This window comes from Gambusia affinis, linkage group LG07 (assembly GCF_019740435.1).
Source record: "Gambusia affinis linkage group LG07, SWU_Gaff_1.0, whole genome shotgun sequence".
In the NCBI taxonomy this organism is placed as follows: domain Eukaryota; kingdom Metazoa; phylum Chordata; class Actinopteri; order Cyprinodontiformes; family Poeciliidae; genus Gambusia; species Gambusia affinis.
This window is the reverse complement of record NC_057874.1, coordinates 29,304,518-29,332,354: the sequence shown is the minus strand read 5'-3', so window position 1 is coordinate 29,332,354 and position 27,837 is coordinate 29,304,518. Positions and strand designations below refer to the sequence as shown.

General features: G+C 37.9%; 2 protein-coding genes and 1 non-coding gene across 6 annotated transcripts in view; 2 read left to right on the top strand and 1 right to left on the bottom strand.

The window, feature by feature from the left end:
• The window catches only part of rims4 (regulating synaptic membrane exocytosis 4), a 39,765-nt gene extending 21,320 nt beyond the window's left edge, over positions 1–18,445 (top strand). The window contains exons 2-6 of the mRNA XM_044122097.1: positions 367–511; positions 6,654–6,766; positions 8,386–8,487; positions 9,574–9,713; positions 11,944–18,445. Of these exons, the coding sequence (XP_043978032.1) occupies positions 367–511; positions 6,654–6,766; positions 8,386–8,487; positions 9,574–9,713; positions 11,944–12,162 (719 nt within the window). The 3' untranslated portion in view covers positions 12,163–18,445. The remainder of the gene's footprint in view (positions 1–366; positions 512–6,653; positions 6,767–8,385; positions 8,488–9,573; positions 9,714–11,943) is intronic.
• Positions 18,446–20,141: 1,696 nt separating this feature from the next.
• Positions 20,142–27,621, bottom strand: abraa (actin binding Rho activating protein a). 4 transcript variants are annotated; one of them, XM_044122095.1, is made up of 4 exons: positions 26,527–27,621; positions 21,484–21,816; positions 20,924–21,028; positions 20,438–20,548 (listed from the first exon to the last, which is right to left on the bottom strand). In XM_044122095.1, the coding sequence occupies exons 1-3, from the start codon at positions 27,166–27,168 to the stop codon at positions 20,972–20,974; spliced, it is 1,032 nt and encodes a 343-aa protein (XP_043978030.1). In that variant the 5' UTR covers positions 27,169–27,621; the 3' UTR covers positions 20,438–20,548; positions 20,924–20,971. The 4 variants fall into 4 exon arrangements, with proteins under 4 accessions (XP_043978029.1, XP_043978031.1, XP_043978028.1 ...); XM_044122094.1 differs by having other exon boundaries at positions 20,142–21,028; XM_044122096.1 differs by lacking the exon at positions 20,924–21,028 and having other exon boundaries at positions 20,143–20,549; positions 26,527–27,620.
• trnat-cgu lies at positions 23,671–23,744 on the top strand. The gene has a single exon. It is a non-coding gene; the product is annotated as a tRNA-Thr (tRNA).
• Positions 27,622–27,837: the final 216 nt, after the last annotated feature.

Genomic DNA, 27,837 nt, shown 5'->3' with positions numbered 1-27,837 from the left:
TCTAGTTTTTACTGCAAAGTTCACTTAAAGTGAAACAAAACTAACCAAAGCTTTTTTTAAGTCAATAATTCCTTCATACTGATGAGAAAGTTTTAGTTCCACTAGCAGATTATTTAATTTATGACAAGATCTTTTCCCAGCATTATAAATGAAATAATCTGCCAACTGAACAAGTACTTTTTCCATCTATGTTGAGAAATTAGTGACTCTAAACAAACTCTTATATATTGCTGAAAATAGAAAATAGACCAAAATACCAGGAAAGACTTTGTGTTTTTTAGCAAATGCAGCGTTTTCTCCTACAGTCTCCAAACTCTGAGTTTAAATGTGAAGTTCATTCAGGATCATCTGTCTGGTTTCCTGCAGTGGACACAGATGGCAGGAAGTTGAAGGGAGCCATCCAGAGGAGCACGGAGACGGGTTTGGCGGTGGAGATGCCGAGTCGGACCGTCCGCCAGGCCAGCCACGAATCCATAGAGGACAGCATGAACAGCTACGGCTCCGAGGGGAAGTGAGTGACCGCAGGCTGCCTGGACAAAAGGGAAAACAGCTGCAACACTAAATGTCTTTTAAAATCCTTCATTAAAAACTGGTGATTCTGGATATTAATGTTTCCAAATGGACTAAAGTGTTTTTGACAGACACTTCAGTCCATCTCCGTCTTTATCAAATCTGGTTCTGAAAGGATTTTGTTCATGAAGCTAAAATAACTCAGAGTTTCCAGTAAATTATATTATAATATTATATAAATTCTAAAACACAGAAAGATGTTTTTTCACTAACAAAGTGATGACCGTCCACTGAGCCAGGTGCTGCTGCAGGGTTCTTCCTGTTAACTGGGAGGTTTTCCTCTCCACTGTTGCCACATGCATGCTCAGTAAGAGGGACTGCTGTAAAATCAACAGCTCACTTGTTCAATGTCTCTACATAATCATTCTGCTGGTTTTCTTCATTTGAACAATGAACAGAACTGTTTGATTCATTTTAATTTATGTGTAAGATTAGACTGAATTTAACTTTTTGAGGCTTGTTGTAAATTGTTGCTGTTCAAATAAGTTTAATTGAAGAAATTATTTTTTTAAAGGACTTTTCCATTTCTAAAGCAGACATGCCCTGTGGGTTTAGAACAAAAAATCAAAGTCAAAACATTTTTTAAAACATTTCTCTGTAATTCTACTAATTGTTTAAAGTCTAGATTTGAATCAAAAGGAGGAGCTGAAATACAGAGTTTATTCTGCAACGTGATTACAGACTAATCTAAATATTGACAGTAAAATAAAATGTAAATTTGAATAAAATGTACATTTTATTTTACTTTTCAATAAAGATAACTAGAGTGCTGATTTGATAATTTATTGCTGTGACAATGACAGAAAGTTGTTTTCTCATTTGAATAAATCCTGTTAAAAAGGAGCAGAGAGGTTAAAGTTTTTCATTGTGGCTGTTCATTTCATAATTCGATTGCACACAGCCTTTTCATTGTTGACTAATTGTGAAAAAGTGATTTATCTCTTGAGTTCACCTGGAATAAATAAAAAAAGCTGCAGCTTCCGCTTGGAGCCGCGACCACAAGGTCGCCGCGACCTTCACAGAAACAATTAGAGAATTATTTTGTTTTTTAAAGGTTGGAACTGGTTTCCAAGTGTTGCTATCATCCATCTGAGGAAGATGGGTCATAACAGCATAGTACTACTACACATTCAGACACGTGGACACATGCAGAGCTCTGCCAACCTGGATACCAGCTCCAGTATCACCAGTTACATAACGAGGCAGACAGACTGGCTGATGTGTCAACAGAACCACGGGCTGCTGGGAAGCAGGAGTAGAGAGACTGAAAGTCGCTCTGAATCCACATTACTTTACACAAATCTACAGAAGAGGCGATGCATAAAATTGCTACGTTTGCGCTGCACAATGAAAGAGAAATGCAGTGATGACATGAAAATCTTAATTATTTTAGAGCGTTGTCACCAAGTTCTTCTGTTCGTCAGAGGTCTGGATGTGGAGAAAAACAGAATGATTGGTTTGTAAAAATACCACATCAAAGTGACCATAATTAGAAAAACGTCATTTCACATCATGCAGACAATTTGAAACAGAACAACAAGGAGACGGCCGAGGCGCAGAGAGCAGCTAAACTAAACCTGAGTGATCAATCTAAGCCTGTTTGACTCCATCTGCGTAAACTATTCCTCAAATTCAAGTTTTTATGGTCATCTTGCAAAATCTCCCTTCATATCACATCCTAAATGACCGCTGAGCTTTATTAAAGGAGCAGAAGGTTGCTGTAGATGTAATGTAGTATCATCAATACAAGGAGATAGGAATAAAAATACAGATTTAGAAAAAATATATTTTTATTTCCCCTTTAAGAAATTACAGAAAAAAGTTGATAGAAATGTAGAAATGTGCAAGAATGGCCACACTTCACTTTTAATTTATTTACATTCTTATAAGCGCTGCAGCAGTTCATGATGCTGGTACATTTCCTAACAGTCAGGTCAGAAACTGTGACCCTGCACAGTCTGGAGTTTTATTTAACTTCCTCTCTGTCAGTCTGCTGTATGAGAGCTCGTCCTCTGGAGGCACAGAGGCATTCAGACCAGGGGTGCTGCCAGGAATCTTGGGTCCCCTGACAAAAACATTAAATTGGGCCCCCATGCAGCTGCTGTTACAATGTTTTGAATCTATCTGACCCATCAAAAGCATCACAATTTTAAAATGCTTGCAACTGTCTTGCTTTCTTTGGTCCAACACTGATAACTAGCACAATATTTACTGCTCATGAATTTCACATCCAACAGTCTGCATACAAGGAGGTTGTTTAAATTTTTTTCTATTAGTTTTAGATACTGAAATGTCTCTCCCCACGAGCAACGGCCAAAAGCAACGTGCAAAATATACATGAAGCAATCCAGACTTCTTAAAAATGCTTTGTGGTTGCATTTTATTCAAGCTGCAGTATATAACTTTAATAAAAAATATAGGAGAGGACGGGTCAGGAGGGACGAGGGCTAGAGCTGCTGCTGACTGACTCACCTGTTGTTAAGTGGTAAAAGGTCCAGGGACAAGTTAAATATATGAATATCTGGGTCATTTTTTTCCTTCATTCATTAAATGTTAGTGAAATGGAGGCAAACAGTCTGTAGCTAAGCTAACTATGCTAACTGGTTGATAATCTCACAGTTTACCCAAATAAATAAGTAAACTAAAACTCCAAACCAACAAAACGGTAGAACAACATTGAGGGACAACGTATGACTGATGAAATCAAATTTAACTTTTGTAAATACCAATTTGTGGAAAATCTACAGGTTGATTTTGATTTCATTGCCATTTTTCAATAGAAAAAATCAGTTTAAAGTAAAGCTAAAGGTACCAGTTGTAATAAAAAAGAACTTTGTGTATAAAATAAGTGATTCCTATCTGCGCACGCTGCCAGCATCATGAAGATGAATCGTTTAAATCAGCAAGGCGCTGCTTTGCTCGCGCTCCGTTTCCGTCAGACGTTTGGCTCAGTGTGATGATTGGAAAGCTCTGTGCATGAACACTTCCTGGAATGAATAAGCACTTTGTCAGCTAACACCATCCAATCACATTTATGGGCTTATTGATTAATGATTGGGGTATTTTAGTGTGTGTGCTGCTGATGGCGGCGATGAAGCTAAAACTAAAAGGTGGAAACTGACTGAGCTCCAGGCGGATCATGGTTAGGTTTGGTGGAGGATCTGTGATGCTGCGGGCTGTTTCTCTAACAAAAGGAACATCATTAGAGAATATGGCATGGTGAACGTTTAAAACATCAGAATATTTTAAAATAAAAGTCTGGGAAGCTCTCATGTTTTGTTTGGCAAACGACCCAATGAAGGAAAACAGAATATTTTTAATAAAGAAGTTAATTTATAGGGAGGAAATCTGAGGAAAGCAGGTCCAGAAACAAACTAAGACAAGAATCCATTAGCTGCATTTCCATTCATCGTATGTGATTACAAAGATAAATTTGGTTCAAGTTAGTTTTTCTTCTAGGAAAAGGTTTTTATTCTGCCATATCAAAATTAGTGCAATTCACAAAACTGCAGTGGAAATACTTTATTTTTATATCTGATCTACAACCAGATGTTACTACCCACAGAAAAGACGACGAAGAAGAAGAAGACAGGATGACGGTGGCAAGTTTTTAAATGATTTATCTCACAAACAAACTTGTTCCTATGGGATTGTAAATGCATTTTCATTTAATGGAATCATCACAATTGTGTTTTTGTAAATAGTGGAACAGCAACAAAGTTGGAAATGGAGTTGCCAAAGTCCAGACTTTGAAATATTGAGGAGTGTGATTACTGACAAGATGCAGGTGGTTGATGACACACAGAGTGCATCTGGGAGAAAATTCTCAAAAAAATGAATCATATCAGAAAAAACTGAACTGGATTTTTTAAAATACTTTTAAAAAAATGTCTTTATTTGTGGCTGTAGCTAAACGAACAATGATAATGATCGGTTGACATTAAGGAAATCAGTCAGTAACCTGACCAGAACAGAGGACGTCTCGTTGATGTCGGCCATCTTGAGTTGCGTTCTCTTGAAGAACCAACCAGCAGCAGCGACTCCCTTCAGGTCTGAAGTGCCGTTTTTAGGGTGTGCTGTTTGTTTACAGCATGAGCTTTGCATTGAACAGCAGATTGTGTGAAACAGCAGCGTAATCCCCAGATGTGATCCACACACACGTAATAATCTGAAGCTCAGGATTTTATCACCCTGTAATTCCAGTGCTGCCTGACTTACTGCATGCCAAAACATATTTTCAGGCTCCAGAAAGGATGTTTCAGCTTTTTAAAATCTGCACATGTCAAGTTTTAAACTGCATCATGGGGCTGTTAAATTCTGTTAAGGTTGTATAACAACCCACTGACACTGTTTACCATTTTAAAGAGAAGATTCATGATTATCTCAGTTTTTCATAATGATCTGATGTTTTTAGGGTGCATTAATAAATCCTCTGGGCTGATTATTAGCTGCCATTTTGTATTCAATGTAAAAGATTTGCTTTAGGGATGGTTATAGAGGAAAACATGGCATAAAGGGAAGGTTTATAAAGAGAAATAAAACTAAGACTGATGAGAGGAGAGAGGTGAGAGGAAGGTAAATGAGAGGTGAACATTAAGTCTGTTCCTGTTTGATTTCTCTCCATCTGAGAGCATTTGGTCCAAAGGCTGCTTGGCTGTCACAATGACAAACTCACAGGAGCAAAACCGATCCACATCTTTGGACATAGTTCTGATTAATGGTGCCTCTACATGGAGTTGGGTTGTTGTGTGTCTCCAGTAAACAGACATTGAAGGAGTTTAGCTAAAAGACAAACCAGTTACAAAAACAACCACAAACAAGCCACAGCTGCTGCAGAAACACAATGAATATTTTCAGAAAGCTTACAGGTATCAGAGTTTCAGTCCATATCTTCAGAAATGTGTGCACAATAACTTTCAGTACCGTAAACAATAAAAATCTGGAGCATTTTTTTCTCCAAAGAGTTTTTTTGTGGCGCTAGTGGCTCGTATTTTTGTGACAGTTGGCAGACAGGAAAGAGGGAAAGACATGTGGCAAAGGTCACCGGGACCGGGAGTTGAACCCGCGACGTCCGCGTTGAGGACAGAGGCCTCCAGACGTGGGGCATGCGCCACCGCAGCGCCACTGCAGCGCCACCGCAGCGCGGCCCCAAGCATTTTTTATTTCCTGTTTGAAACGTCGTTTTATTCAACGTTTCAACATTTCCTCAGTTTGTTCCTCTGTGACTTTCTGTAGTTCAGTATCTGGTTATTATTGATGTTAGTTGGTTTCTATCTAAACTGTAATGTAATGGCACTGCAGTAACAGAGAGAGAAATTAAAATGTTATGACTTGTTTTTGGTGTTTTGTATTAACGGTTCCAAACTGTCATCCATGACACACAATATCTATGAAATGAGACGACTCTACGACCACTGCACTGCACTGCACTGCACTGCACTGCACTGCACTGCACTGCACTGCACTGCACTGCACTGCACTGCACTGCACTGCACTGCACTGCACTGCACTGCATGTTGTTTTTACATTTCATCATTTCTGGGTTCAGAAACAGGAAGAGTAAATCCAGACTCTGTCCTTGACTCAACATTTCATGCTGGATGTTTTGCTTCATTGTTTTCTTTTGTTTTACTTTACACTCTGTAGTCTTCACATAAAAGATGAGCAAGAGATTTGCTGTGGTCTGCTGACCACACACACACACACACACACATACCCACGCACACACACACACACACACATTTATAGTGCTGGCAGTCTGCCACCAAAGCACTCTGATCTGATTCTTCTGAATACTCAGATAAAATAGGGTCACATAAGTTCATCACTACTTATGTAGTGACTACCAAATGTCTGAGTTTCTTTTTAGAGTTTTATCTGTGCTGAACCATCTGTGATAAATGGTTATTTCTTTTTTTTACTCTTTCATTTCACCTTTGTTTTCTGTTTTTTGCATCGTTTTTCTTCTTCTTGTCTTTGCCAACATTCTGGTTTCCATTTTTTGCATTTTATTTCTCTATTATGACTTAAACCCCAATCACCAAATGAAGTTTTGATCCCCGTCCTTCCTGCTCTCCCCTCAGTCTTAACTACAGTGGGATGTGTCTTGCATCCGACGCCCAGTTCAGCGACTTCCTGGATGGGATGGGACCGGCCCAGTTTGTTGGGAGACAGACGCTTGCAATGACATCCATGGGTGAGAAAACTTCAACGTTACTTTCCAAATCATGATTCAAAAATGTTATTTCACATCAGAAAGAAATCTGTCAAGAGGGGAACTAGACTGATAAATGACTTGATTGTTTGATGTCACATATTTGTGGATACACCTGAAACATAAATAAAAACATAAATAAAAACGTTGGATTGTATTTACTCTGAACTCTCCAGTCGATTTCAGTTCATTTCAGGTGATTTGTGTCAAATTTAGCCCAGAATTCAGATTATTCTGTGTTGAAAACTGAAATCCTTCTTTATCTCTAGTTTTCTAGCAGAAACTTGAAGGTTTGGCATTAAAACTCTTAATGACTTGATTTACCTTGACAAAGCTACATAAGAAAAAAATGAACCCGATATTTTACATGCTGACTTTAATTTTTATTTGAATCACAAAGACTTAGCATTTTAACAGGGAGAGTGTACTGCAGACTTTGATGTTTTCTGTATTTTTAATCTCTCAGCTTGAAGTTTGGAATAAATTAGAAAAGATAAATCATGATTTAGAAAAGATAAATCATGAAGTCAGAAATAATGCTGTGAGGCCATCAGGGTGAATTGAAGGTAAACGACTTTATCTCCTGGAAATTAAAAAGCTAAGCCTTATTTTCTAATAAAATCATAATTAGTGGTTGGTAAAATCATTTCTCTATGGCTCAGAGTTCTCTCTCTTATATCTGAGCTGCAGTTTGGTTCTTTATTTGCTGGTAGTCTGCAGGGTGTCCTCAGCAGCAGCGTTTCACTGTAAGTGGGTCAGCTTCCTCTCTGGCAGTCAGACGGCGTCCTTGGACCAACAACAGTTACACTCACTGGACCGGTTCCACTCCCAACCTTCTGTCCAGTTCAGCATTATATAATGTCACAGGACTCAAAATAACTGGGATCATCTGCGCTCAGTCATTTGCAAAGAAATATTCGTCCTTTTGAGCCATTTTGCCACAATTATTCATTATGGACGGAATGATAATTTTATCACAAATCAAAAAAAGCTGTAAAGTTGAACTGGAAGTAAAGAAACTTTCATTAACAGAATCCAGTTAAGTTGAAATGCTGTCAGATTGAAGAACAGCTAAAGTTTCTGTATTTTTCTTCTTTCATGGCAAAAATTCAAATCAAATGTTTGAATTGCAAGTGGTTATAAATAATCAATCAATCAATCAATCAATCAATCAATCAATCAATCAATCAATCAATCAATCAATCAATCAATCAATCAATCAATCAATCAATCAATCAATCAATCAATCAATCAATCAAGTTTATTTGTATATCACATTTCGACAGCCAGGCATTTCAAGGTATTTTATTTTATAAAAACACAGAATCACACATTTATGAAGAACACACAGAACAAACATTTTGATGAATGTCATCACTAAAATCTCACACATCCAATATGTTGGTCAATGTTCATTTATTATGGGTCAGAAGAAACTCTACGCAGGTCTTTAGTCTTGATGTAAAAGAGCTTGGTGTTTTCTGCAGGTTTGTTGCAGAAAACACTTTCATCACATTAGCTTGATGAGTCATAAAGTCTTAAACGTATTTATTTGATTCGCTTGGAACCCGAATGACAAACTTCTGTTATGATTCATGCAGGCGACGTAGAAATCGGCCTGACGGAGAGAAACGGGGGACTGGAAGTAGAAGTTGTTCAAGCGAGAGGACTCACCATGAAACCAGGCTCAAAGGCACCTCCAGGTACCGTTAGCATGGCCACTGGATCCAACAAACAAAACCTGCTTTTCCCAGGATTTACATCACACACTGGACCCAGGACGTTTCCAAAAACAAGATGCTTGACTTTTATTTCTGCCATATTCAGGACAAGGACGATTCTGCACAAATAAATCAAAAGGCAGCGCACAGCAGCAGCTGCACACAGAGCAGCCTGCAGGGGAGGCTAAAAGGGGGAAACTATTTTTCATAGATTTGGGAGTTTGCACACAGAGCAGAGAAAGTTAAATGCACAAAACAGGAACAGAATGACTCAGAGGTTTTCCACCCAGGAGATTTTACAGCTTTGTTGGGCTGAAAACTTTCTGCTGCCGATCGCTTTGAGTCATGTTTAAAGTTAGTTTACTTGTCATTATGCTACAAGGAAGCTGTAATATTTGTGTTGAACTAAACCTTATTCAAAAAACAAAAAGTATGAAATCAGATTGTATTTAGTGGCTGGACATTTTTAAATGGAATAAACATTAAAACATTTCATTTAAATTTCATTTCATTTTTTTGTTGGTCTTTTCATCACGTTTAATGTTTGATTAAACATTGATTTATTTAATATCAATATTAATTAATATCAAATCAAAAATAAATAAATCATCTCTCCATCTTTATAATGACGAATAGTTTATCGTCATTATAATTTAGTTATTTAACAAGTGGAAAGTTTTATTTGTTTTGACATTAAAGTTTTTGCACAGTTTAAAATAACAAACATAATTCTGGGTTTATGATGTCACAACAGATTTAAACATAAGATGATATTTTTTAGTAGCATAAGAAACTTATCTCTGTAACATTTTGACAATTTCTCAGAATTAGACTAATTTGTTTTCTTCTGCTGAAAAATATCTTTTATTATTCTACTGAATAATAAAAGATATTTATGAATAACTCATTTTATGCCACAGTTCCCCCAAACCACAGACAGCTGGGATTGTTCTTCCCTTTTCTGAGTTGCCAAATGTTTTTCAGAACTTCCTTAAGGCGAATAAGAAGTCTGTCTGAGAATTATCTCCTGAATAAACAAAGACAAATTTCTCTTTCCTCATATTGCAGCGGCGTACATCAAAGTCTACATCCTGGAGAACGGAGTCTGCGTGGCCAAGAAGAAGACCAAAGCAGTGAGGAAGTCTCTGGATCCTCTCTACAATCAGGTCCTGGTCTTTTCTGAAAGCCCTCAGGGGAAAGTGGTGCAGGTGAGAACCAACAGACAGGAACAAAAACATCGAATTCAAAATATCTTAAATCAAAACAGGGAAACTCTGACAATTACCAAATCTTGTTTCCAACTGAACTTGAGTTCAATGTTATTTTCTTCATTATTAGCAAAAATCTAAGATGCATTATTCATACTTTTGTCTGCATTCTTGGGTAAAAGGCCAATCACAACTGAAAAAAAATGTAGAGAAAAAAAAAACATTTTCATCCATAAACTCTGAGTCCTAAAATCTTCCACAAAGAGCCGCTTTAAAACACGAACCTGACCTTTTCTAAAACAATCTGACCTGAAGAACCGCCGGCTCTGTAAGCTCATTTTAGAGCTTCAACAATTAAAAACATAAAATTACAAACGTCCAACTCAGACAGACAAATTATTTCTGCACATCAATTTTTCCTCCTCTGCTCTTTTTTATCTGCATTATTCCTTTTTCCAGACCTTGGCGTTATGTTTCAGTAATGTTCTTTTCCTTCCAGTTCCTGTTTGATGATGTCTGGCTCAGTGCACGCCTCACATGAACACGTGAACACATGAACACGTGAACACATGAACACGGTTTCACCCTCAGCGGTGTGTTGCTGCAGAGGCCTGCAGCTCTGCAGCTCTGCCTCCAGCTGCTCTTCTGCTCCTGTCACCGGCTAATTAGCCGCTAAACGCCTCCCTCTTAATTATCTGCTGTCCTCCGAGTTTCATCAAACTCATTCACACTTGATAATGAAAATCGCTGCACAATCAGCAGCACTTTTCAATTTGTCATTTCCCAATTTAGCAAATCGCAGAGCTGCTTAAGACGACACGGAAAATCCATTTAAAAAGCTGCTTTAATTGCCTCTGTGACAGAGCCACTTTGATTCGTCAGTTCGGATAAAACACATCGCGTAACAAACAAGCATGCTGTAACTTTTGCATCTAGTGAGCACTTTTTCAAAGTGTAGAATGTTTTCTCATCGATTTGTTAACTGAAAGTAATTCCAGGAGGAAATGAGACACTTGTTTGCCTTTTTTCAAAACCGATTGATAAAAATGTAGCATTTTTCACCACAAGTGTTTTCCTTAAACTGCAGAAAATTGCTGTGGTTGAAATAAGAGAATAGAAACCAAAGAGAATCATTTCCTGCAGTTCTGGACTCAGAGTCTCGGTGGAAATCATCCGCAGACGTTTGGTATTCTGTGATGCAGGGAGACACAGGACCTCCACACGAGGCGACGTGTGCGCTGATGGATATTGATTATTTTGTCCACCGCCTGAGAAGACATGCGGCTGTCTGAGTTGAGCCCCGATGTTATCAGGATGTCAGGGGACAGAGGACACCCAATGCACAAATAAACACCGCTCAGCCTGCCTTGTGTTGCAAAAAGAAATGCTCTGGACTCTGCTTACACACCTGCATACATCTATCTTCTGTGCTTGGATTTAAATTTGACAACAAGTTGTGACTTCGGTTCCAAAATCTCGTCCACAACAGGAAATGACGCGTTGCTTTTACTGATCTGCAGCTTTTCGTTTTGTCTCAAAGAGCAAAGAAAAACCAGAGAATTAGTAAAAGATAAATGCACTTTATTTACTATGTATTTCACATGAACCATAAATAATGATCTGTAAGGATTTATTAGTCTAAAGTGCATCAGTTTTAATAAAAACGGCGTTTCAGTCTGAATTTCAGCATTAATAACTGAAAGAGACGTGACGCCCCATCCTGCAGTGTTGTTAGTGTCCTTGTGGTGACAAGATTAATTTATCATAAATACTTTAGAGCTCTAATAAAACCACAGAAAGTGTCCAATGTGAAACTATGAGAGACTTTTCTGATGAAATTTGCTTCTTTTGAAACGATCATTGGATTAAAACTGGAAAATACTGGCTAACTTCCAGCGTCACTCAGAACCAGAGACAGAACCAGAGAAATCCAAACACTGGTTGTTCACATCGATCCAGGTTTACTGATCAGACCAACATGTTAAAAAATGACAAATATCAACTGATACCGACGTTGGTGCCGATATATTGTGCATCCCTAATAACACTGAACCCAACCGAAACGTTCCAAGACTTTTAGTTGATCTAATTTTTCAAAATCACTGATGGATGTTTCCTGACCAGGTCAGCTGTGCTCCTCACATCCGATGTAAAACAAAACTAAAGAAACTAAACAAAAAGGTAACAGATTGATAACATCAGCCTTTTTATTTTCTCCCCTCTCCTTCAGGTCATTGTTTGGGGAAACTACGGACGAATGGACCGCAAAAGCTTCATGGGCGTGGCTCGAATCCTATTGGAGGAGCTCGACCTGAGCTCCATGGTGATTGGCTGGTACAAGTTGTTCCCTACGTCCTCCATGGTGGACCCGACTATGGCGCCACTCATCCGCCACTCGTCTCAGATGTCTCTGGAGAGCACCATTGGACCCTGTTGTGAGAGATCCTAAGACTCAGGAAGGAAACTGTGGCGTTTCCTGTCGCTCAGATTCTAAACTGAGTCTGAAGAAACGTTTTTAAACCCTGTAGCTCTGCTCCTGGCTCAGCTGGCCACCACTTCACCTGCACCAGGAACACGTTAAGATTCACAAGTCTGACCGCTCTGGGGAACGATCAGAACCGATAAATCACTGCTCCAACCAGCCGGTTATCCTGCATTCATTTGAAATATATGATAGTTTTGAAGCAGATTGTTTCCCGTGACTCCTGGGAACCGCGTTTCTTTTATTCTTGCAACCGAGCATCCCTCAGACTCCAAGGGAGATTTCTCTCCCTTCACATCTCTTTGATGGAAGGAAAAACCAAACCCCCCTTAATGAGGAAACTTCAAAGCAGAGCTTACTGCTGACATTGATCACATCCTATTGGGACTCGGCGGCTCCGTTTGCTTCAGCTGCCCGCCTCCTCTGCAGCCTTCATCCAACTCTCATTCCCAGGGCTGCTTGTTGTCTTTCTACGTCCTCACTGGAGAACGGACGACTCCTGAAAAAATCTCTCAGTCCACCTTAATGTTTGAGAAACCAGATCCTATCGATAGATGTGTATGCAATAGGACTAAAAACACTAAGGTCTAAGTTATTTGTTGCGACATACTGGGTCCAACCACATGAGCTGTGTTTTGTTTATTTCTGTTGTTTACTTCCACGTCGGTTGAATGATGTTCAGCTCCATGAGAAATGTGATGCCAACATGGCTGAGAGCTGTTGCAGTTTCTGGAAGGATCCGGATCTTAACCTGAAGTTAGGAATGACGACGGCTGCTGGTTTCTGTGCAGTCAGTTGGTTGGAGCCTCAGGTCAGCTGTGGATCTGGTTACAGGGCTTAATCCTTCTCAATCCCCAAAAACTGTTTGCAATCTGAGAATGTTCACCCTTTACTGACTCACATGACATTTAAAGCTTTTTTCAGTCCATTCAGTCGACGTTGTGTTGATTAGAAAGAGAAACAAACATCCCTGCTTATTTTAAAAAAGTGACAAAGTCAATTTATTCTAACTAGGGTTTCAAAAATAGTGTTAATTTTAATAATGTTGAATCATTTTTTGTAAATTGTGAATTATAAACGTCCTCCAGATTCTGTCCTGGTGCGAAAACTGAAAACTGCAGCTGAGAATTTTGTCCCAAAATTAAATGAAATTTCATGCATGCAGTTTATTCTACAGGATTTTGGTGTTAATATAAAGTGGCTAATGTTAAATGCATGACATTAGCACATTTAAATTTTGCTGAGTCCTTACAGGGAACAAAATGTACGTGGCATGAAGCAGCAAGGTGTATTCTGGGTCTAAAATAACAAATGTTTGTTTATTTATTATTTCTGCTCTGCTTTGGTTAATCACACTGAATGCAGTGGCTGCTATCACTGGAAAAAAACAAAAAAAGTTCAATCTTGGTTGCTGTAAAGAGCAAACAGCCACCTGTGAACCTGGCAGCTGCAGCAGCTCTTTAGATAGATTTCTAACATTCCTCTAGTCCAGGGGTGTCAGACTCCCGTCCTGAAGGGATGCTGTCCTGCAACTTTTAGATGTTTCTCTGCTGCACCACCTGAACAGAATAATCAGATCATGAAGGCTCTGGAGAACCGATCCGCTCCAGGAGGAGGTGATGAAGCCGTTTCATTCCAGGGTTTTCTACCTGTGGCTCTTCTGAAACCTGCAGGACAGCGACTGGAGGCCTGGAGTTTGAGACCTGCACTCTAGTCTTTTTTAAGCTTTGGTGAATAACAGTTTCTGTTGTGCCAATTTTTACCAGCACGTGTCTTCTTCCTCCTCCTCAGTTACCTTGTGGCATGTGCCATTGTGAGGGGGACAGCAGAAAAATCCTCTCTCACCACCTAACAGCAGCATTCAGGCTGCACAGAGAAGCTTCCCTTTCATTCTAAATTAAAGCCCTGATCCACTGAAAGCCAAGCCACCTGGTGATTAGCCATGCTTCGACTGAAAACCAGAGGGAGGAAGAGAGGGAGGGAGAGGAGAGAGAGAAAGAGAGCATGAAATGTTCTTTGCACCATCCAAACAAAGGATCTGTCTGGAATGACGTCAGGTGTTACAGACTTCAAAAGAGAACGGAGAAATGGGATGAACATAACGGGAACACAATGTGCACACTGTAGAGAAATTTTATTGGAGCAAAAACCATTTATTTGGGCACTTTAGGATCCATAATGTCTCCTTTCTGTGTACATATTACCACTGTTTGTGTCTTTTGGTGTGAGCCAAAGTGAATCTGTCACGACTTTGTTGATAAATGTTGAAACACACGTGGAAGGAGGTGATGATATCTTTGGTAGATTTCTTTTCTGAGACTGTAGCAGTAGCTGGTAGCATCTGCATGACAGGTTAAACATTTCTACTGTTAGCACAAAACTTGATAAGATTTAGCATGAGCTACACAGAGGTCACAGGCATCGGTTTGAACGGAGGAACAATCCTATGTAGCACTTTTATTTGTTCTGTCTTAAGATGTTTTGGTTTCAGCTGCTTTCTGTTCAAAAAAGTAAAACTAAGTCATCTAGACTTTAAATTTTTTGTTAGCTGGGAGTAAATTTTTGAAATAAACTCTGCTTGGTTGCCATAATGACTGGATGAATTCCTCTAACTCCAGTCAGTTTTTCAGACTTTGTAGATGTGGCCTCTGCTTTGCCAGCATCGTACCAACAAATTCCTTTCACTCTGTGAAGCAATAAAACATCCAGTTTCTTGGCTATTCATGCATAACAAATACACAAGTTATGATTTCCATCAACAATTTTTCAATTCTACTGTTTAAAATCCATTGATGTTCTTCAGTGGGATGTTTTTCCTCTACATGTCTGTGTCACAACTACACATAATTATACATTTAATTGTGTTTAAACTCCCAACAGCAATGCCACTAGGATACTGTGTATTTAAACATTTTAGGAGATTTATTTTAGCCCAGAAATCTTTGCTCTGATTGGTCAGCCAGCAGCTCTGAAGGGACTGACGGACTTCAGGCCAGAAATCTCACACTGGTTGAATCCTCTACTCTCATTTTGTGGAAACACAGAAAGAGATTTATCTCTGAAGACAATAAGCAAATAATCAGTATGCCTGAAAAGTGAAAGGTGTTGTTTTGTCAGATATAATAACTGATTTGTCTGGAGAGAAAGAGAGGAAGACAAAACATCCAAAGAAAAGAGAGAATCCACGTTTAGCAGCTCTTCCTCAGCCCAGTCAGGGGAAGTTTGATGGATATTTAATATAATAATTCATACAAACTAAATTCTGACCACCTTGTCCAGCTTTGCATTGCTTTGCAATTGCTCTTTGCTCACTGTTGTCTAAAACTGTTGATGTATGAGCAACACAAGTGATGGTTTTCTGATGAATCCCTTAAATCTGTTTTCAGGCTGGATAAAAATCCTGCAGCAGTGCAGAAACACGACGTGGATGATCTGACTGGGTGGCTCTCCTGATCATGATCAAATGTAAAAATCAGCTCTGAACATAAAACAAACCTGCAGAGCAAAGTTATGGTGTTTTATTGTCATGATGGTGAAGTTACATGTTTAAGACCAGACAACATCTGATTTACTACTTTACCCATTTCCAACAGGGAGAGAGAGCACTGACCAGTGGAAAACTTTCAGAAATGTATTTTATCTTAAAATGCAGGATGGTTTCATAAAACAACATTAAGGATGAACTGGTGGCTGTTTATTTTTGAACTTTGGGATATGTTAGTGAATCTGTATGAATCTAAAATATTTATATTTACATGAAATAACTTCAGACTGTGACCAGGGAATGTGTTTATGCTTTGTGCCAAAATTATGATCTATTGAGAACTAATATCCCAAATGATCCACAAAACGAATCAGACTTCTGCTCTCCTGACTTTAACTTTAGAAATACAGTCAGATGCTCTTCCTAGCCGGTCCGGTACTCAACAGAAATGTCCCGTTGATGGTGCTAGTGCAGATTTAGAGCAGCAACGTTTAGTTCTGTAGATTTAGCTGAATTAAGGCCTAATGAGAGTTAAACTTATAGAGAGTTAAAGATTCTTCCTGTCATCATTTACTAACATGCATTCATTGGGCATGAGGTGAAACGTTGGTAAACTTTACTTGATTGTAAAACATTAATAGCCGGTTTGTGTTGTGTGACACGTCTGCAGTGAGAAATGTTTCTGTGTTAATAATTTGAAGGAAACAAAATGCACATCACCGTCACTGACAGAATCAAAGCCAGTTAGAAATGATTGTGTACTTTAGTCACTGATGGATGAGCTGCTGAAATGAAATGTTGCAGTTCTCAGCAAAACGTTTCGATTCCCTTTGATTCTGTCACTTGAATGTTAAAATGTAAACTTTATCAATTGTAATGTAAATAGAGGCCTTAACACACATGATACACATTTTGTCAGGGCTAAAGACAAAGAATTGTCATGTTATCGTTTCCAAACATCAGAAAACAAGAAAAATAAAATAAAATGGAATCACCATTTCAGAAGAATAGAAACTATGGAGGTAATTATTTTTATGTTTCCAACAACTTTTCCAGGCTGATACTTCACTTTAGTATTATTATTATTATTATTATTATTATTATTATTATTATTATTAGTTTGTTGAGACATTTTGCGACCGTGTTGCTGGCCTGTTGAAAATCAGTGGACTGTCATCATCTATCATCAACGTTTCTGCTTGCTGCTGTTTTTTGGTTGCAATTCTGCAAAAGACAGCAGTTAAAAACCACGAGACACTAAATATCTCATGTTGAATATTTTAATTTTGTGTCAAACTGGCCTCAGCCTTTTACCATGCGATGCTAGCATTTTTTAGCATTTTTAGCATGCTAGCATTTTTAGTTGCAGCTGATTTTCTGTCCAAATTATTCCAACCAACAGGTTGCAGAATTTCAATAATTTGTAACTGTTACTAAGTTTTGATAAATTAAAATGTTTTGTATTTTAGTAATGATAAACAACTATAATTGGTTAAATCCTTTTTAAGGATAGTTTGATGTATTGGCAGTTACATTGTTGTGATGTACAGAAATAATACACAATATAAAAATTGGAACATTTAGTTTTAAATCATGATAGAGAAAAGATTCAGACTGAATTGTTTAGGGAAACTTTTGATGGAAATGTGTGTTTTTTGCAGAAAATGCACCTAAGACGTGAACTGGCTTTAAAGTTTAACAGACATTGCTCATGAAAATATCTTTCTCATCAAGCAACAAGAAATTTGAGTATGTTTTTTTATGTTTAGAGTGGCAGTGTGTCATTTTGAAAGAACATTTCAGTGAAGGAGTGGGAGGATAAGAGGGTTGGTACAACACCAAACACTGGCTGGTGGAAGATTTCCTCCGCTCTGCTGCTGTGCAGACGCAGCGGTTATTAAACTACAGCCCCATCTTCTCTAAGCAATACTCATAAAAACGTTCCCCCTCATGCCATCTGGAGCATCCTCCCCTCTGATGTGTCCCACATAAGCACGAGCGAAAACACTTTCAGGCTGTCTTACTCTACTGAGAATCAAAATCATCTTTCATCTATTTTCGTCACATTTTGCCAACGTCTTTCTGACTCAGCCCCTCAAAAACACCCAAATGTTCCAAACTGCTCTTACGGTACGAAGCCATAATATTTCCATTCACGGCCTTAAATTTTCATGTCAGAATTATTTACACTTCCAAACGTTTCTGCCTTCCACACCATGTACACAACTGGAAGGAGATGTTTTGGTTTTTGGGAGGGTTTTACGGTTTTACAGGCCTTCTCGCTGTCGTGTGTGAGCAACTGTGAAAGCAAAGCTGGTTATAAATCCTCCGTCTAGAGAGCGTTTACCCAGGGATAGTTTGCCAAGTAAGTGTCTGTTTTAAGCCTCACCTTCACTGGTTTCAACTGTCTGCAGTTTCTAATGTTAAATATCTTCACTGGATTCAGTTTCCATTTGAAAATCCTGTTTCCTTTTTTCAGCTTCACTTGATCAACATCAACAAATGTTTGCATAAACCAGGCGTTAGCGCAGCTCTAAGCAGCAGAAGCATGTGTGCATTGCTTTTATTTATTGCTCATGTTTTGGCACCTGGAGGACTGAATTTGTTATCAGGGCAGAAAAATGATGATGTAACTTTAGTTTTATTCACTGCATTTAGATTCTGGCTATATTTGCAGGTTATCTGACAAACTGTTCTGTTGTTGAGTAAATGCACAATTTGGTGTACTGGTCTTCTATTCCAGCTGTCAATAAAATAGTTTAACTCCGATCCTGTCTGCTGTATACTGTGTTGAATTTGTGACAATTATTTAATGTAATATCAGAGTTGGATGTTCTAAATCTAAACAATTAGCAAATATATTTATAAATACTTTTACTTAAGTAATTATATTATGAAGTATTTCTACTCTTACTTGAATAAAATTTCAGGATTTTTTACCCTCTGAATGAAAAATAAATATATTTTAACCAAAAAAATCATCAACACAGACAAACACTTGCAGTTTTTGTTAAAGTTTTTTTATTGAAAAAAACTGATTTGGAAACATTTCTTGGCCTGATTTTGTTTTTGAATTATAATCATTTTCATCCTCAAAATGCCAACATTTCCTCTTATCTTTACATTTCGGTTCTTCTGATAATAATTTGATCTGTTAGTACGTGAATAGACTTTCTTAGAGATTCTTTACTTTTGAGTAATTTCTTGAGCAGCTACTTTTATTTTTTCTTGAGTAAAAATATGTTGAAGTAGTTCTAACATGAATAAAATCTCTGGGTACACGGTATATAATGCATCAGGAAGCTTTTTTTTTTTTTTTACAGTAACTATTTTCAGAAATTAAATTCTGACCTGTCAAAACTTGAAGATGCCACTGGATCTGTTTTCCACTCATTCCATCAGAGCGGCTCCCTCCCTCCGTCTGCCTTTGTGGCAGATGTTTGGACTCCCTGGTGGCCAAACCAATCAGCTTGTATTAACGTCTCTCTCTTATCACACACACACACACACGAAGCAGTAGCGTGACAGGAAGCCAGGTCGCTCTATATCGTCCACAGGACTGGAATGAACATGCGCAGCCTGACAGAGGACGCGCTCACACCGTAAGTTCAAGTGCAAGCGTGACTTGCATGCACAAAAGACAGAAAGATAAATTCACTCAGAGGAATTGGACTAAGCAACAGGAGGCCCTCTAATGGAGCAAAGGCAAATTGAAACATAAATCATTTCCTCCACAGGAGAAATTACATTTTCAAACAACACTGCATACCCGTATGTGTCTGCATGTAGGAAGGAGCTGAGCTCACACTGAGACGCTCTGCTTTACATAAAGCAAAGGGAAATTTGAAAGCTTTTAATGTATTTCTCTGGTGACTACTTACCTTTGGTTTTCTAGTATTCAGATGGATTTAATTCCTTCAGTGGTAAATAAAGTTTCTTTTTAATGGATTTTGGTGAAAAAAATCTGTAAATAAATCAGCTGTGATGTATTTGTGACAATAACTTTCATTGCAAATAAACATAGAAGGTCAAATAAAGTCTTTGATTGGAGTGAGGTCCATCCGGATCTGGACGGTCCATTTTAACTTCAGAGGGTTTCCTGCAGGATCAAACAGAACTTAAAGGTAAACTTCTAGAAAACTCCCTAAAGAACATCCTGCAGTTTTTAAAGGCAACGACACATTCTTCCATTTGAACTGCAAAATAAGAAATAATTAACTCAGCTGGAGTGTCATATTGGTATCTAAATAATATTTTTGGGTAAAATTAATGTATAAAATATTTATGTTTTTATGTATTTTGTTTTGCACAATAAGCCACCAATGATTCTGGTCACAATACCAGCAAGAATTTAAAACCTCTGGTTGAGGTTTGGTGTCTGGCTGAAGTGAAGGAGGTGAAATATCACAACGTCGTGTTCATGATGCAGTAATGTGGACACACTGGTCTGTAGTGGTAAAGAAAGAACTGAACCAAAAAGTGAAAGTTACCATTTCTTGATCAATCAGAATTTATTTACTACCATGAAACACGTTGATCGAATCAAACACAACATGTGACCTTTCACAATAAATATACATCTTTTTAAAGTTCCTTCTGTAAAAAGATTTCCACACGTTCAATTTGAAAGAAGAAAATTGTTCACACATTTAAAACATTTCAATTTAAACACGTTTTACTGCTGTTAAAGTTTTACTGCTGTTCTCAGAGTGGATGTACTAAATCTAAACATTTAGCAAATAAATTTAGATTTACAACTATTTTAAATCACGTGTCAAAAATATTTAAGATTCCTTTTTCTGTTTGGTGAATATCTGGTTGCCGTTTAGATCCAGCATGCAGATCCAGAGATCCAGAGATTGATTCAGTGCTGTAAACACACAAAACATAAAATATTTATTTCTAAAACAATTTTAACACAATAGTTTAAGTTAGACTCCACAACCTACATTAATCAGTTTTTCTTAAATATATTCACAAAATATGAAATGTTCATCTAATCCTATTAAAATACACTAAACATTCACTTAGTTCTCATTTTAATGTGTTTTTCATAACTTTTCTGCACATTCTGCTTAAGATCTGCTGCCAAGATTCCCAAATTCAAAAGACTGTTGGATTTATCTGGATTTATTTCTGCTATAAGTTCTTATACTGTGTTTTTTGTTTGATAACACATTCAGTTTCTTGTTTTGGTTCAGACAAAAAGTGTTTAAACATCAGAAAAAGATGTTCACTACTTACTCCTTTCCTAACAGGAAAGTGGTGGTAAACTAATTAATTTGTTCTTGGTCATGGATGCATGTTTCTCTCTGTCCCACTGATTGCTTGTTCTCTTGTTTTTAAAACCTGTTTGAAATAAATAAATTAAGTAAAAACACTGACTTGATATGTTTTCTTTACAGATCATTTGCCATGAAGTCACAGCATAACTGGCACATTGTTGGACGTCCAAGTCCTCTAGCATGTAGCTTGGTTAGCAAAGCACACATAGTTAGCATGCTAAAGATAGCTACCCTTCATCTCAGCATTTATATGGAAGCTAATGAGGCACAGGGAAGTGTGTGTGTGTGTGTGTTTCAAGCTAAAGAAACTCGTCTGTATTTTGTTCAGTCTTCTACATTTGTTTGCTATGTTTGAACTCTATTAATGCATTATTTATGTTTCATAAAAGAGCCGAATAATGAGCTTTCCTGTCCTCAGTCCCTCAGTGTGATAATAACATCGTCATCCTGTCCTTTCCACAGCATTTCCCCCTCAAAGTCCAGCATCTTGTGCTTGCGGCAGCGCAGAAGAATCCCCACCACTTTGTCTGAAATCTTCACGTAGCGGTCGAAGAGTCTTCCAAAGGTGATGATAGTCCGACCCTCCTTGTCTTTGAAGCCCATGTCCTTGATGATCCAGACCATTTCCTCCATCTCTCTGTGGATGTGTTTGTGGGCCCGGTCTCCTCTCTCTGCGGTTTTGGAGCCGTCTTTGGGCCGACCGTAGCCAGAATCCCCTTTGCGGAGACGCTGCGACATCGCAAAGTGGTAGTCAAACTCCTCGCTGAACGGGTTGAGCTTCTGGCCCTCCATGTGCTCCTCGGACCACTGCTGCCAGCGGCTTTTGATGTCACCCATGGAGGCAATCTTAATCTGCAGGTAAGAGTAGAGTTAAAACTAACAATAAATAAAAGAGAATTCAAAGTAAAGCTTATTTATAAAGACAGTCATGAAGCTTATAAATCAAAATTAGACTTTTCTCTCACTGCGTTTCTGCTACAAATGTGCACAAAATTGTGTCAATATTCCACTAATGTAAAAAATAAAATAATTGTGGTGTTTCAATTAAATAAGAAACAAAAAATTCCCACATAAATAAGTTTGTTCACTAGATAGGTCATTAAAAACATGATCCTCCAGCTACTTCCTGGTTTTCACCAGCAGTAACGTCTGTCATGTGACTGATCTGAAAATTTACTTCCAGTCCAGTTCCATTGGAAATGAAACAATTTCTACACATCCAACAAAACACCCCATTCTAGCACCAAAACATTTCTCAAAATGTTGAGATAAATTATTTTTTTTTGAAGTCGGAGTGTTTCCATTAAGAAAATGGATTTTTGAAATGTCATTTTGCTCAATTATTATTGGAAATGCAGCTTCTGTCTCTGGTCAGTTTTGGTTTTAACCCCAAAGCTGATCATTTTTTCCTCCCTTAAAAGTATGAAAAGCTTTGGCATCAGCCATTTTCCATCAACATCTGATGTTGTTGGAAATAATTTGAGATTATTGACCTTTAGTCTTGAAATAAACTCCAGTTCACGTCTTGAAATAGATATCCAGCTTGACATTTGCTTTGACCGTTCACTTGCATACTGTGACGTTTTTGGAAGATGTTTTCTGAGTGAACCAAAAATACATTTTACAATCTTTGGAAAATCTCTGGTTCTGTAAAGTTGTTCTGCAGGTGATCCTGCTGATTTTTGCGACATAATAAACACAATATACATTACAAAAAGTAGAGCATGCACTCATCCACATTTAAACCTTAGATTAAGTATTTTCAATGACATATTAGGAGAATTTTCAGCATTCAGACATCCTCTAAGTCTTCTCCTTCCTCATCTTTCGGTGTTTCTCTCAGCTTGCCTGGCCTTCTGATCGCTGCCATTAGAGACCTTTGGTACTTGCATTGTAAAAAGTGAAGCCATGCCTTTGCTACACAGTTTCCCTCAAACAACATGGACTTTTTAAGAGAACGATTAAACGTCTCTATAAATTATACGGTTTGCAGCAGCTGCAGTTCTTTTTTATTAGAACTAATTTATGAACGTTAATATTGAGTTATCAGCCTTATTGCATGTTCATCTTTTATATATAAAATGAAAAGGTTTAAAATAACATTTAATGTCAGTGGGATCAGTTGGGTTGTGATCCTGTAAATAAACATTGATCCTGTAAAACTTTATTTATTTATTGTTTCAGTGTGTGTCTGTGTGAAGAAACCTAACATGACTGATCAATGACTCTAATTAATTGCTTTTAATTTCCGGTCACATGACCCCCCCCCAGGATGTCTCAATGCGATACATTGTTTTAGGTGAACTCCTTCTGACCTCTATGAGTTTGAATTAGCCAATAGAAGCAGAGAAATTAAACAGTTAATCATGTTTATTTTAAAAAACTTCAGAATTTCACTGCTTTTGTCAAGATCGTGTAAGTTATTATTACATTGATGAAAACTCAACATTATGTGTGGCTGGTTAGCTCAGCTGGTCAGAGTAGGGTACTTATAATGCCATGGTCATGGGTTCAATTCCACCAATGGCACACAAAATTATAACGTTTTCAGGAAATAAATTCTTCATAATAGAGGTCGCCTGTATATTAAAATATTATGTACATTGATTTTGAGAAACAATAGAATATGAGTTCTTTATTCAAATCTTCATTGTAGTAAGATCATGTACGTTTTTCTTATATTGACAAAGACGCAAGATTATGTGTGGCTGGTTAGCTCAGTTGGTCGGAGCGTGGTCCTCGTAAATCCAAGGTCATGGGTTCGATCCCCACATTGGCCAATAGAAACATAAAGTATTTCATAAAATCAACTCTTCAAAATAGCAGGAGACTTTAAACTATAATTCTGGTAGATTTTGAAAAACTTTAGAATTTCATTGCTTTTGTCAAGATCATGTAAGTTATTCTAACATTGATGAAAACTGACATTCTGTGTGGCTGGTTAGCTCAGTTGGTCGGAGCGTGGTGCTCATAAAGCCAAGGTCATGGGTTCAATCCCTAGATTTACCAATGGCCAAGAATTATAACATTTTCAGGAAATAAATTCTTCATAATAGAGGTTGCCTGTATATTTAACCATTATGCACATTGATTTAGAAAATCAATAGAATATGAGCTCTTTATTCAAATCTTCATTGTGGTAAGATCATGTAAGTTTTCTTAAATCCATAGAAACTCAACATTATGAGTTACCATGTATTTAGGAAAACTCTGTCCAGCTGAGGTTAGCTCAGCTGGACAAGGTGTCACACTAATAACTCTAAGGTTGGTGGTTCAATCCCCATACTGGTCAATGGAAATCTAAAGTCTTTCAGACAAACAATACTTCAAAAATAAAAAGGTTGTAAAATAAAATCAACACTTCAAAATCAAAAAAAGGTGTAAAATAAAATCAACACTTCAAAATCAGAAAAGGTGTAAAATAAAATCAACACTTCAAAATCAAAAAATGGTATAAAATCAATACTTGAAAATAAAAAAGGGTGCAAATAAAAATCAACTCTTCAAAATAAAAATGGCTGGAAAATAAAATCAACACTTTAAAATAAAATATTGCTGGAAAATACACATTTAAGCATGTTGATTTTGAAAAACATAACAGCATTTCTTCAAATCTTCATTGTACTAAGATCATATACGTTTTTCTTATATTGACGAAGACGCAAGATTATGTGTGGCTGGTTAGCTCAGCTGGTCGGAGCGTGGTGCTCGTAAACCCAAGGTCATGGGTTCAATCCCCCCACTGGCCAACAACAAATATAAAGTCTTAATAAAATCAACTCTTCAAAATAGCAGGAGGTTGTATATTTAACCATTATGCACATTGATTTTGAAAACCATTACAATATGAGCTCTTTACTCAAATCTTAATTGTGGTAAGATCGTTTAAGTGTTTCTTATAACGATGAAAACTCAACATTATGTGTGGCTGGTTAGCTCAACTGGTCAGAGCCTCTTGCTAAAAATGCCAAGGTCATGGGTTCAATCCCCACACTGGCCAACTGAAATATAAAGTCTTAATTTAAACAACTCTTCAAAATAGCTGGAGGCTTAAACCATTATGAGAGTCTTCCTGATGGGTGAGGCCTGTCCTGTTTCAGTGTATCAGATTGACATTCTGTTTAAAACCAGAGGTAATGACAACATCCAAATCTATTTAAATATACTATATTGTATATTATTATTGATTATTTAACACTTATTGTTCTTTTCATACTTTAATTGTATTACTCTTAAAACTGTCTCTGTTTCTATTGGTTGAATTGAAATTACCGGGAATATAGTGTCACATGTGTTAAGCACGCTGAGGTCATGAGACATCCTGGGGTGTGTGTGTGTGGGGGGGGGGTTCATGTGACCGGAAATTAGAAGCAATTAATTCGGGTCATTAATCACTCATCAATCATCCCCAGATTAAATTTTGACAGAAGGTTTTTTAGTGTTTTTTACTCCCCTGTCCTCCAGTGATCCCTCTGCTCTGTTTTCCTCTGGCTGTTGCTCCTGAAGGTCATCAGGTTGGAAAACATGTTGCAGAATATGACTATATTTATTGACATATATTCCATTGCACAGGAGACGCGGCGTGTGTGTGTGTGTGTGTGCGTGTGTGTGTGTGTGTGTGTGTGTGTGTTTTTACAACCCGGACGTTCTCACTGGTGATTTCTTTGATATGTCAAGGGGCCCCATGAGTTCCTCAGCCTTTTAAGGCAGACATGTTAGTGTTAGAGTTATGCAACTGTTGTTCTGTTTGCCGCCGTGAAGGAGTTGGATTTCTTCTGGTCACTTTAAAGTCTGTGTTCATTCTGTGAGCCACATGACATAATAAGGGTTTAATTTTTTTCTGCATCTGATTCAGCCATAAGACACATTTACTGTTTGAGAAACTTTTCTGGAAAAAAAAGTTTATCGTTGAATAAGAATCTAATGAAATAAAACTTTCTTATGCTCCTCAATATAGAAATAGGATGTTAAACGTCCATCCAAAGTGAAACAGGATTGAACCTGCAATCAGTGGAATATTTTCTTTAAATGATAAACTGTTGAACAATCAACTTGAAAACCATTTTCAATAAAAGATTATCAGCATTTCTCAAGCAGATCTGATGTAATTTATAGAAAGGGAAATAATGATAAATGTATTTATATTTTGGACTGGAAGTAATAATAAACAAATGAAAAAATATTATTTTCCTCCCCATTATTCATCTGTTCTAATGGAGACGCCGCAGCAGCTAAACAGTAATCAGATCTCATTTGTTCAGGTCCTCGCTGAAAAAGGTTCAATGGAGGTGCAGATATGAGTATTATTATACTTAGAATGCAAAAGTTCATAATCTTACATGGTTTGTTCACATGAAAGAAATCTGTAATCCACACTAAACTTCCAGAGTTTGGATAAACTATCAGACTATTCAATAAAATAAGCAAATAACTCAAGTTCACTGATATTTTTATAATTCTTAACCATGTTTTTATGTTCTATTATTTGTAGATATTTTATGTTCTATTCGTTCATTTTAAAAACAGTTGCAGTTTCTTTGGTCTGTGCTTTAAGCTCTTTACCTTTGGTCTGTTGGCTCGTGTTTTAACTAGGCCATGACTTTGTTCGGCCTTGGAGTCGCTGTTGTCGCTGAGTCCTCCGTCCTCTCCGAGTCCGCTGTCCTCTGTGTCCACGCTGCTGCTTCTGGAGCTCAGTTTCTTCTCCTGGAGCATCATCTTCTTATCCTGGATGATCCCACCTTGTCCTGCTGCTTCCGCGCTCTGCAGCGCCCTCATCTGACGGCGCCGTGTTGGCGACTCATTGCCCAGAAATGGCCTGCTCTCTTCGGGAACGGACTCCATTTTGTCACGGATTTCGTTCATTACGTTGTTGCTGCTGCATTCGCTGCGTTTTAGCTGGACAGTTTTGGTCACAGAGCAGGTCCGGATTTTGTTTTCTTTGCTATCGCCGGGATCTGCTTTGATTACTCTTGGAGTAACGCTGAGTTTTACCACGTGGCTTTGGTCTTTTTTGCTTTCCTCCTCTACAGATGAAGGCATCCAGCCGGTTGGGATAGAATCTTGTTTGCCTGCATGTTCGCTGGCCCATCCTTGCCAACTCTTGGCCAAGTTCGCCACCATTACAGCGCATCTGATTTTGCGTACAGCCCGTTTAAACGGCTGTGGTTCCTGTGGTGAAACGGTGGCGGTGTCTCCTCTACTCATTCTGACACAATGATTTCCAAATATATATATTTTTTATTAGATAAAGTCTTGTAATTGCTGTTGCTGTTTCTTCCAGTGATTATATATAGGCTACAGATATATAAAAAAGAAAACAATTTCCTACAAGATGTTAGCGCAATACGACTGGCTTGAAGTGCTATCAAAATTTTAAAATTGAAGTTTGCAAAAGGTTTACTCCTGCTGAAAAAGCTTGTTAAACAAGAACATGAGTCAAAAAGAACAACTCAAGAAAAGTTTTTCGATGTCAAAGTTTGAACAAAACTTTGCTGACGCTCTTTCCGGCTCCTCAGCCTTTAAAAGCCTCGATGGATCTCTACAGAAACATCCAGATTCTTCCGGATCATCCGGCGGGTCAGCGGGTGAGCTGCTGGTGTGAAGGGTGCACAGGCTTTGCTTTTAATCTCCTGCTGAAGCCCCCCTGGCACCACTGGCGCCTTTAAATAGGAAACGGTCGTAAAGGAAGTGATGCGGCGCAGCGTCCATGTGAGACATAAAAGTCCGGTGTCAACATTCTTGTTGCTGACAGACACACATACACACAGTTACTGAGGAGTGGAATTTCTCCCACTGGAGTTCAGGGAACAGGTGTCCAGTGTTTTTGGTAACTCCCTGATTTCTGTCCTTATGCATCAATAGGATGAATCACAA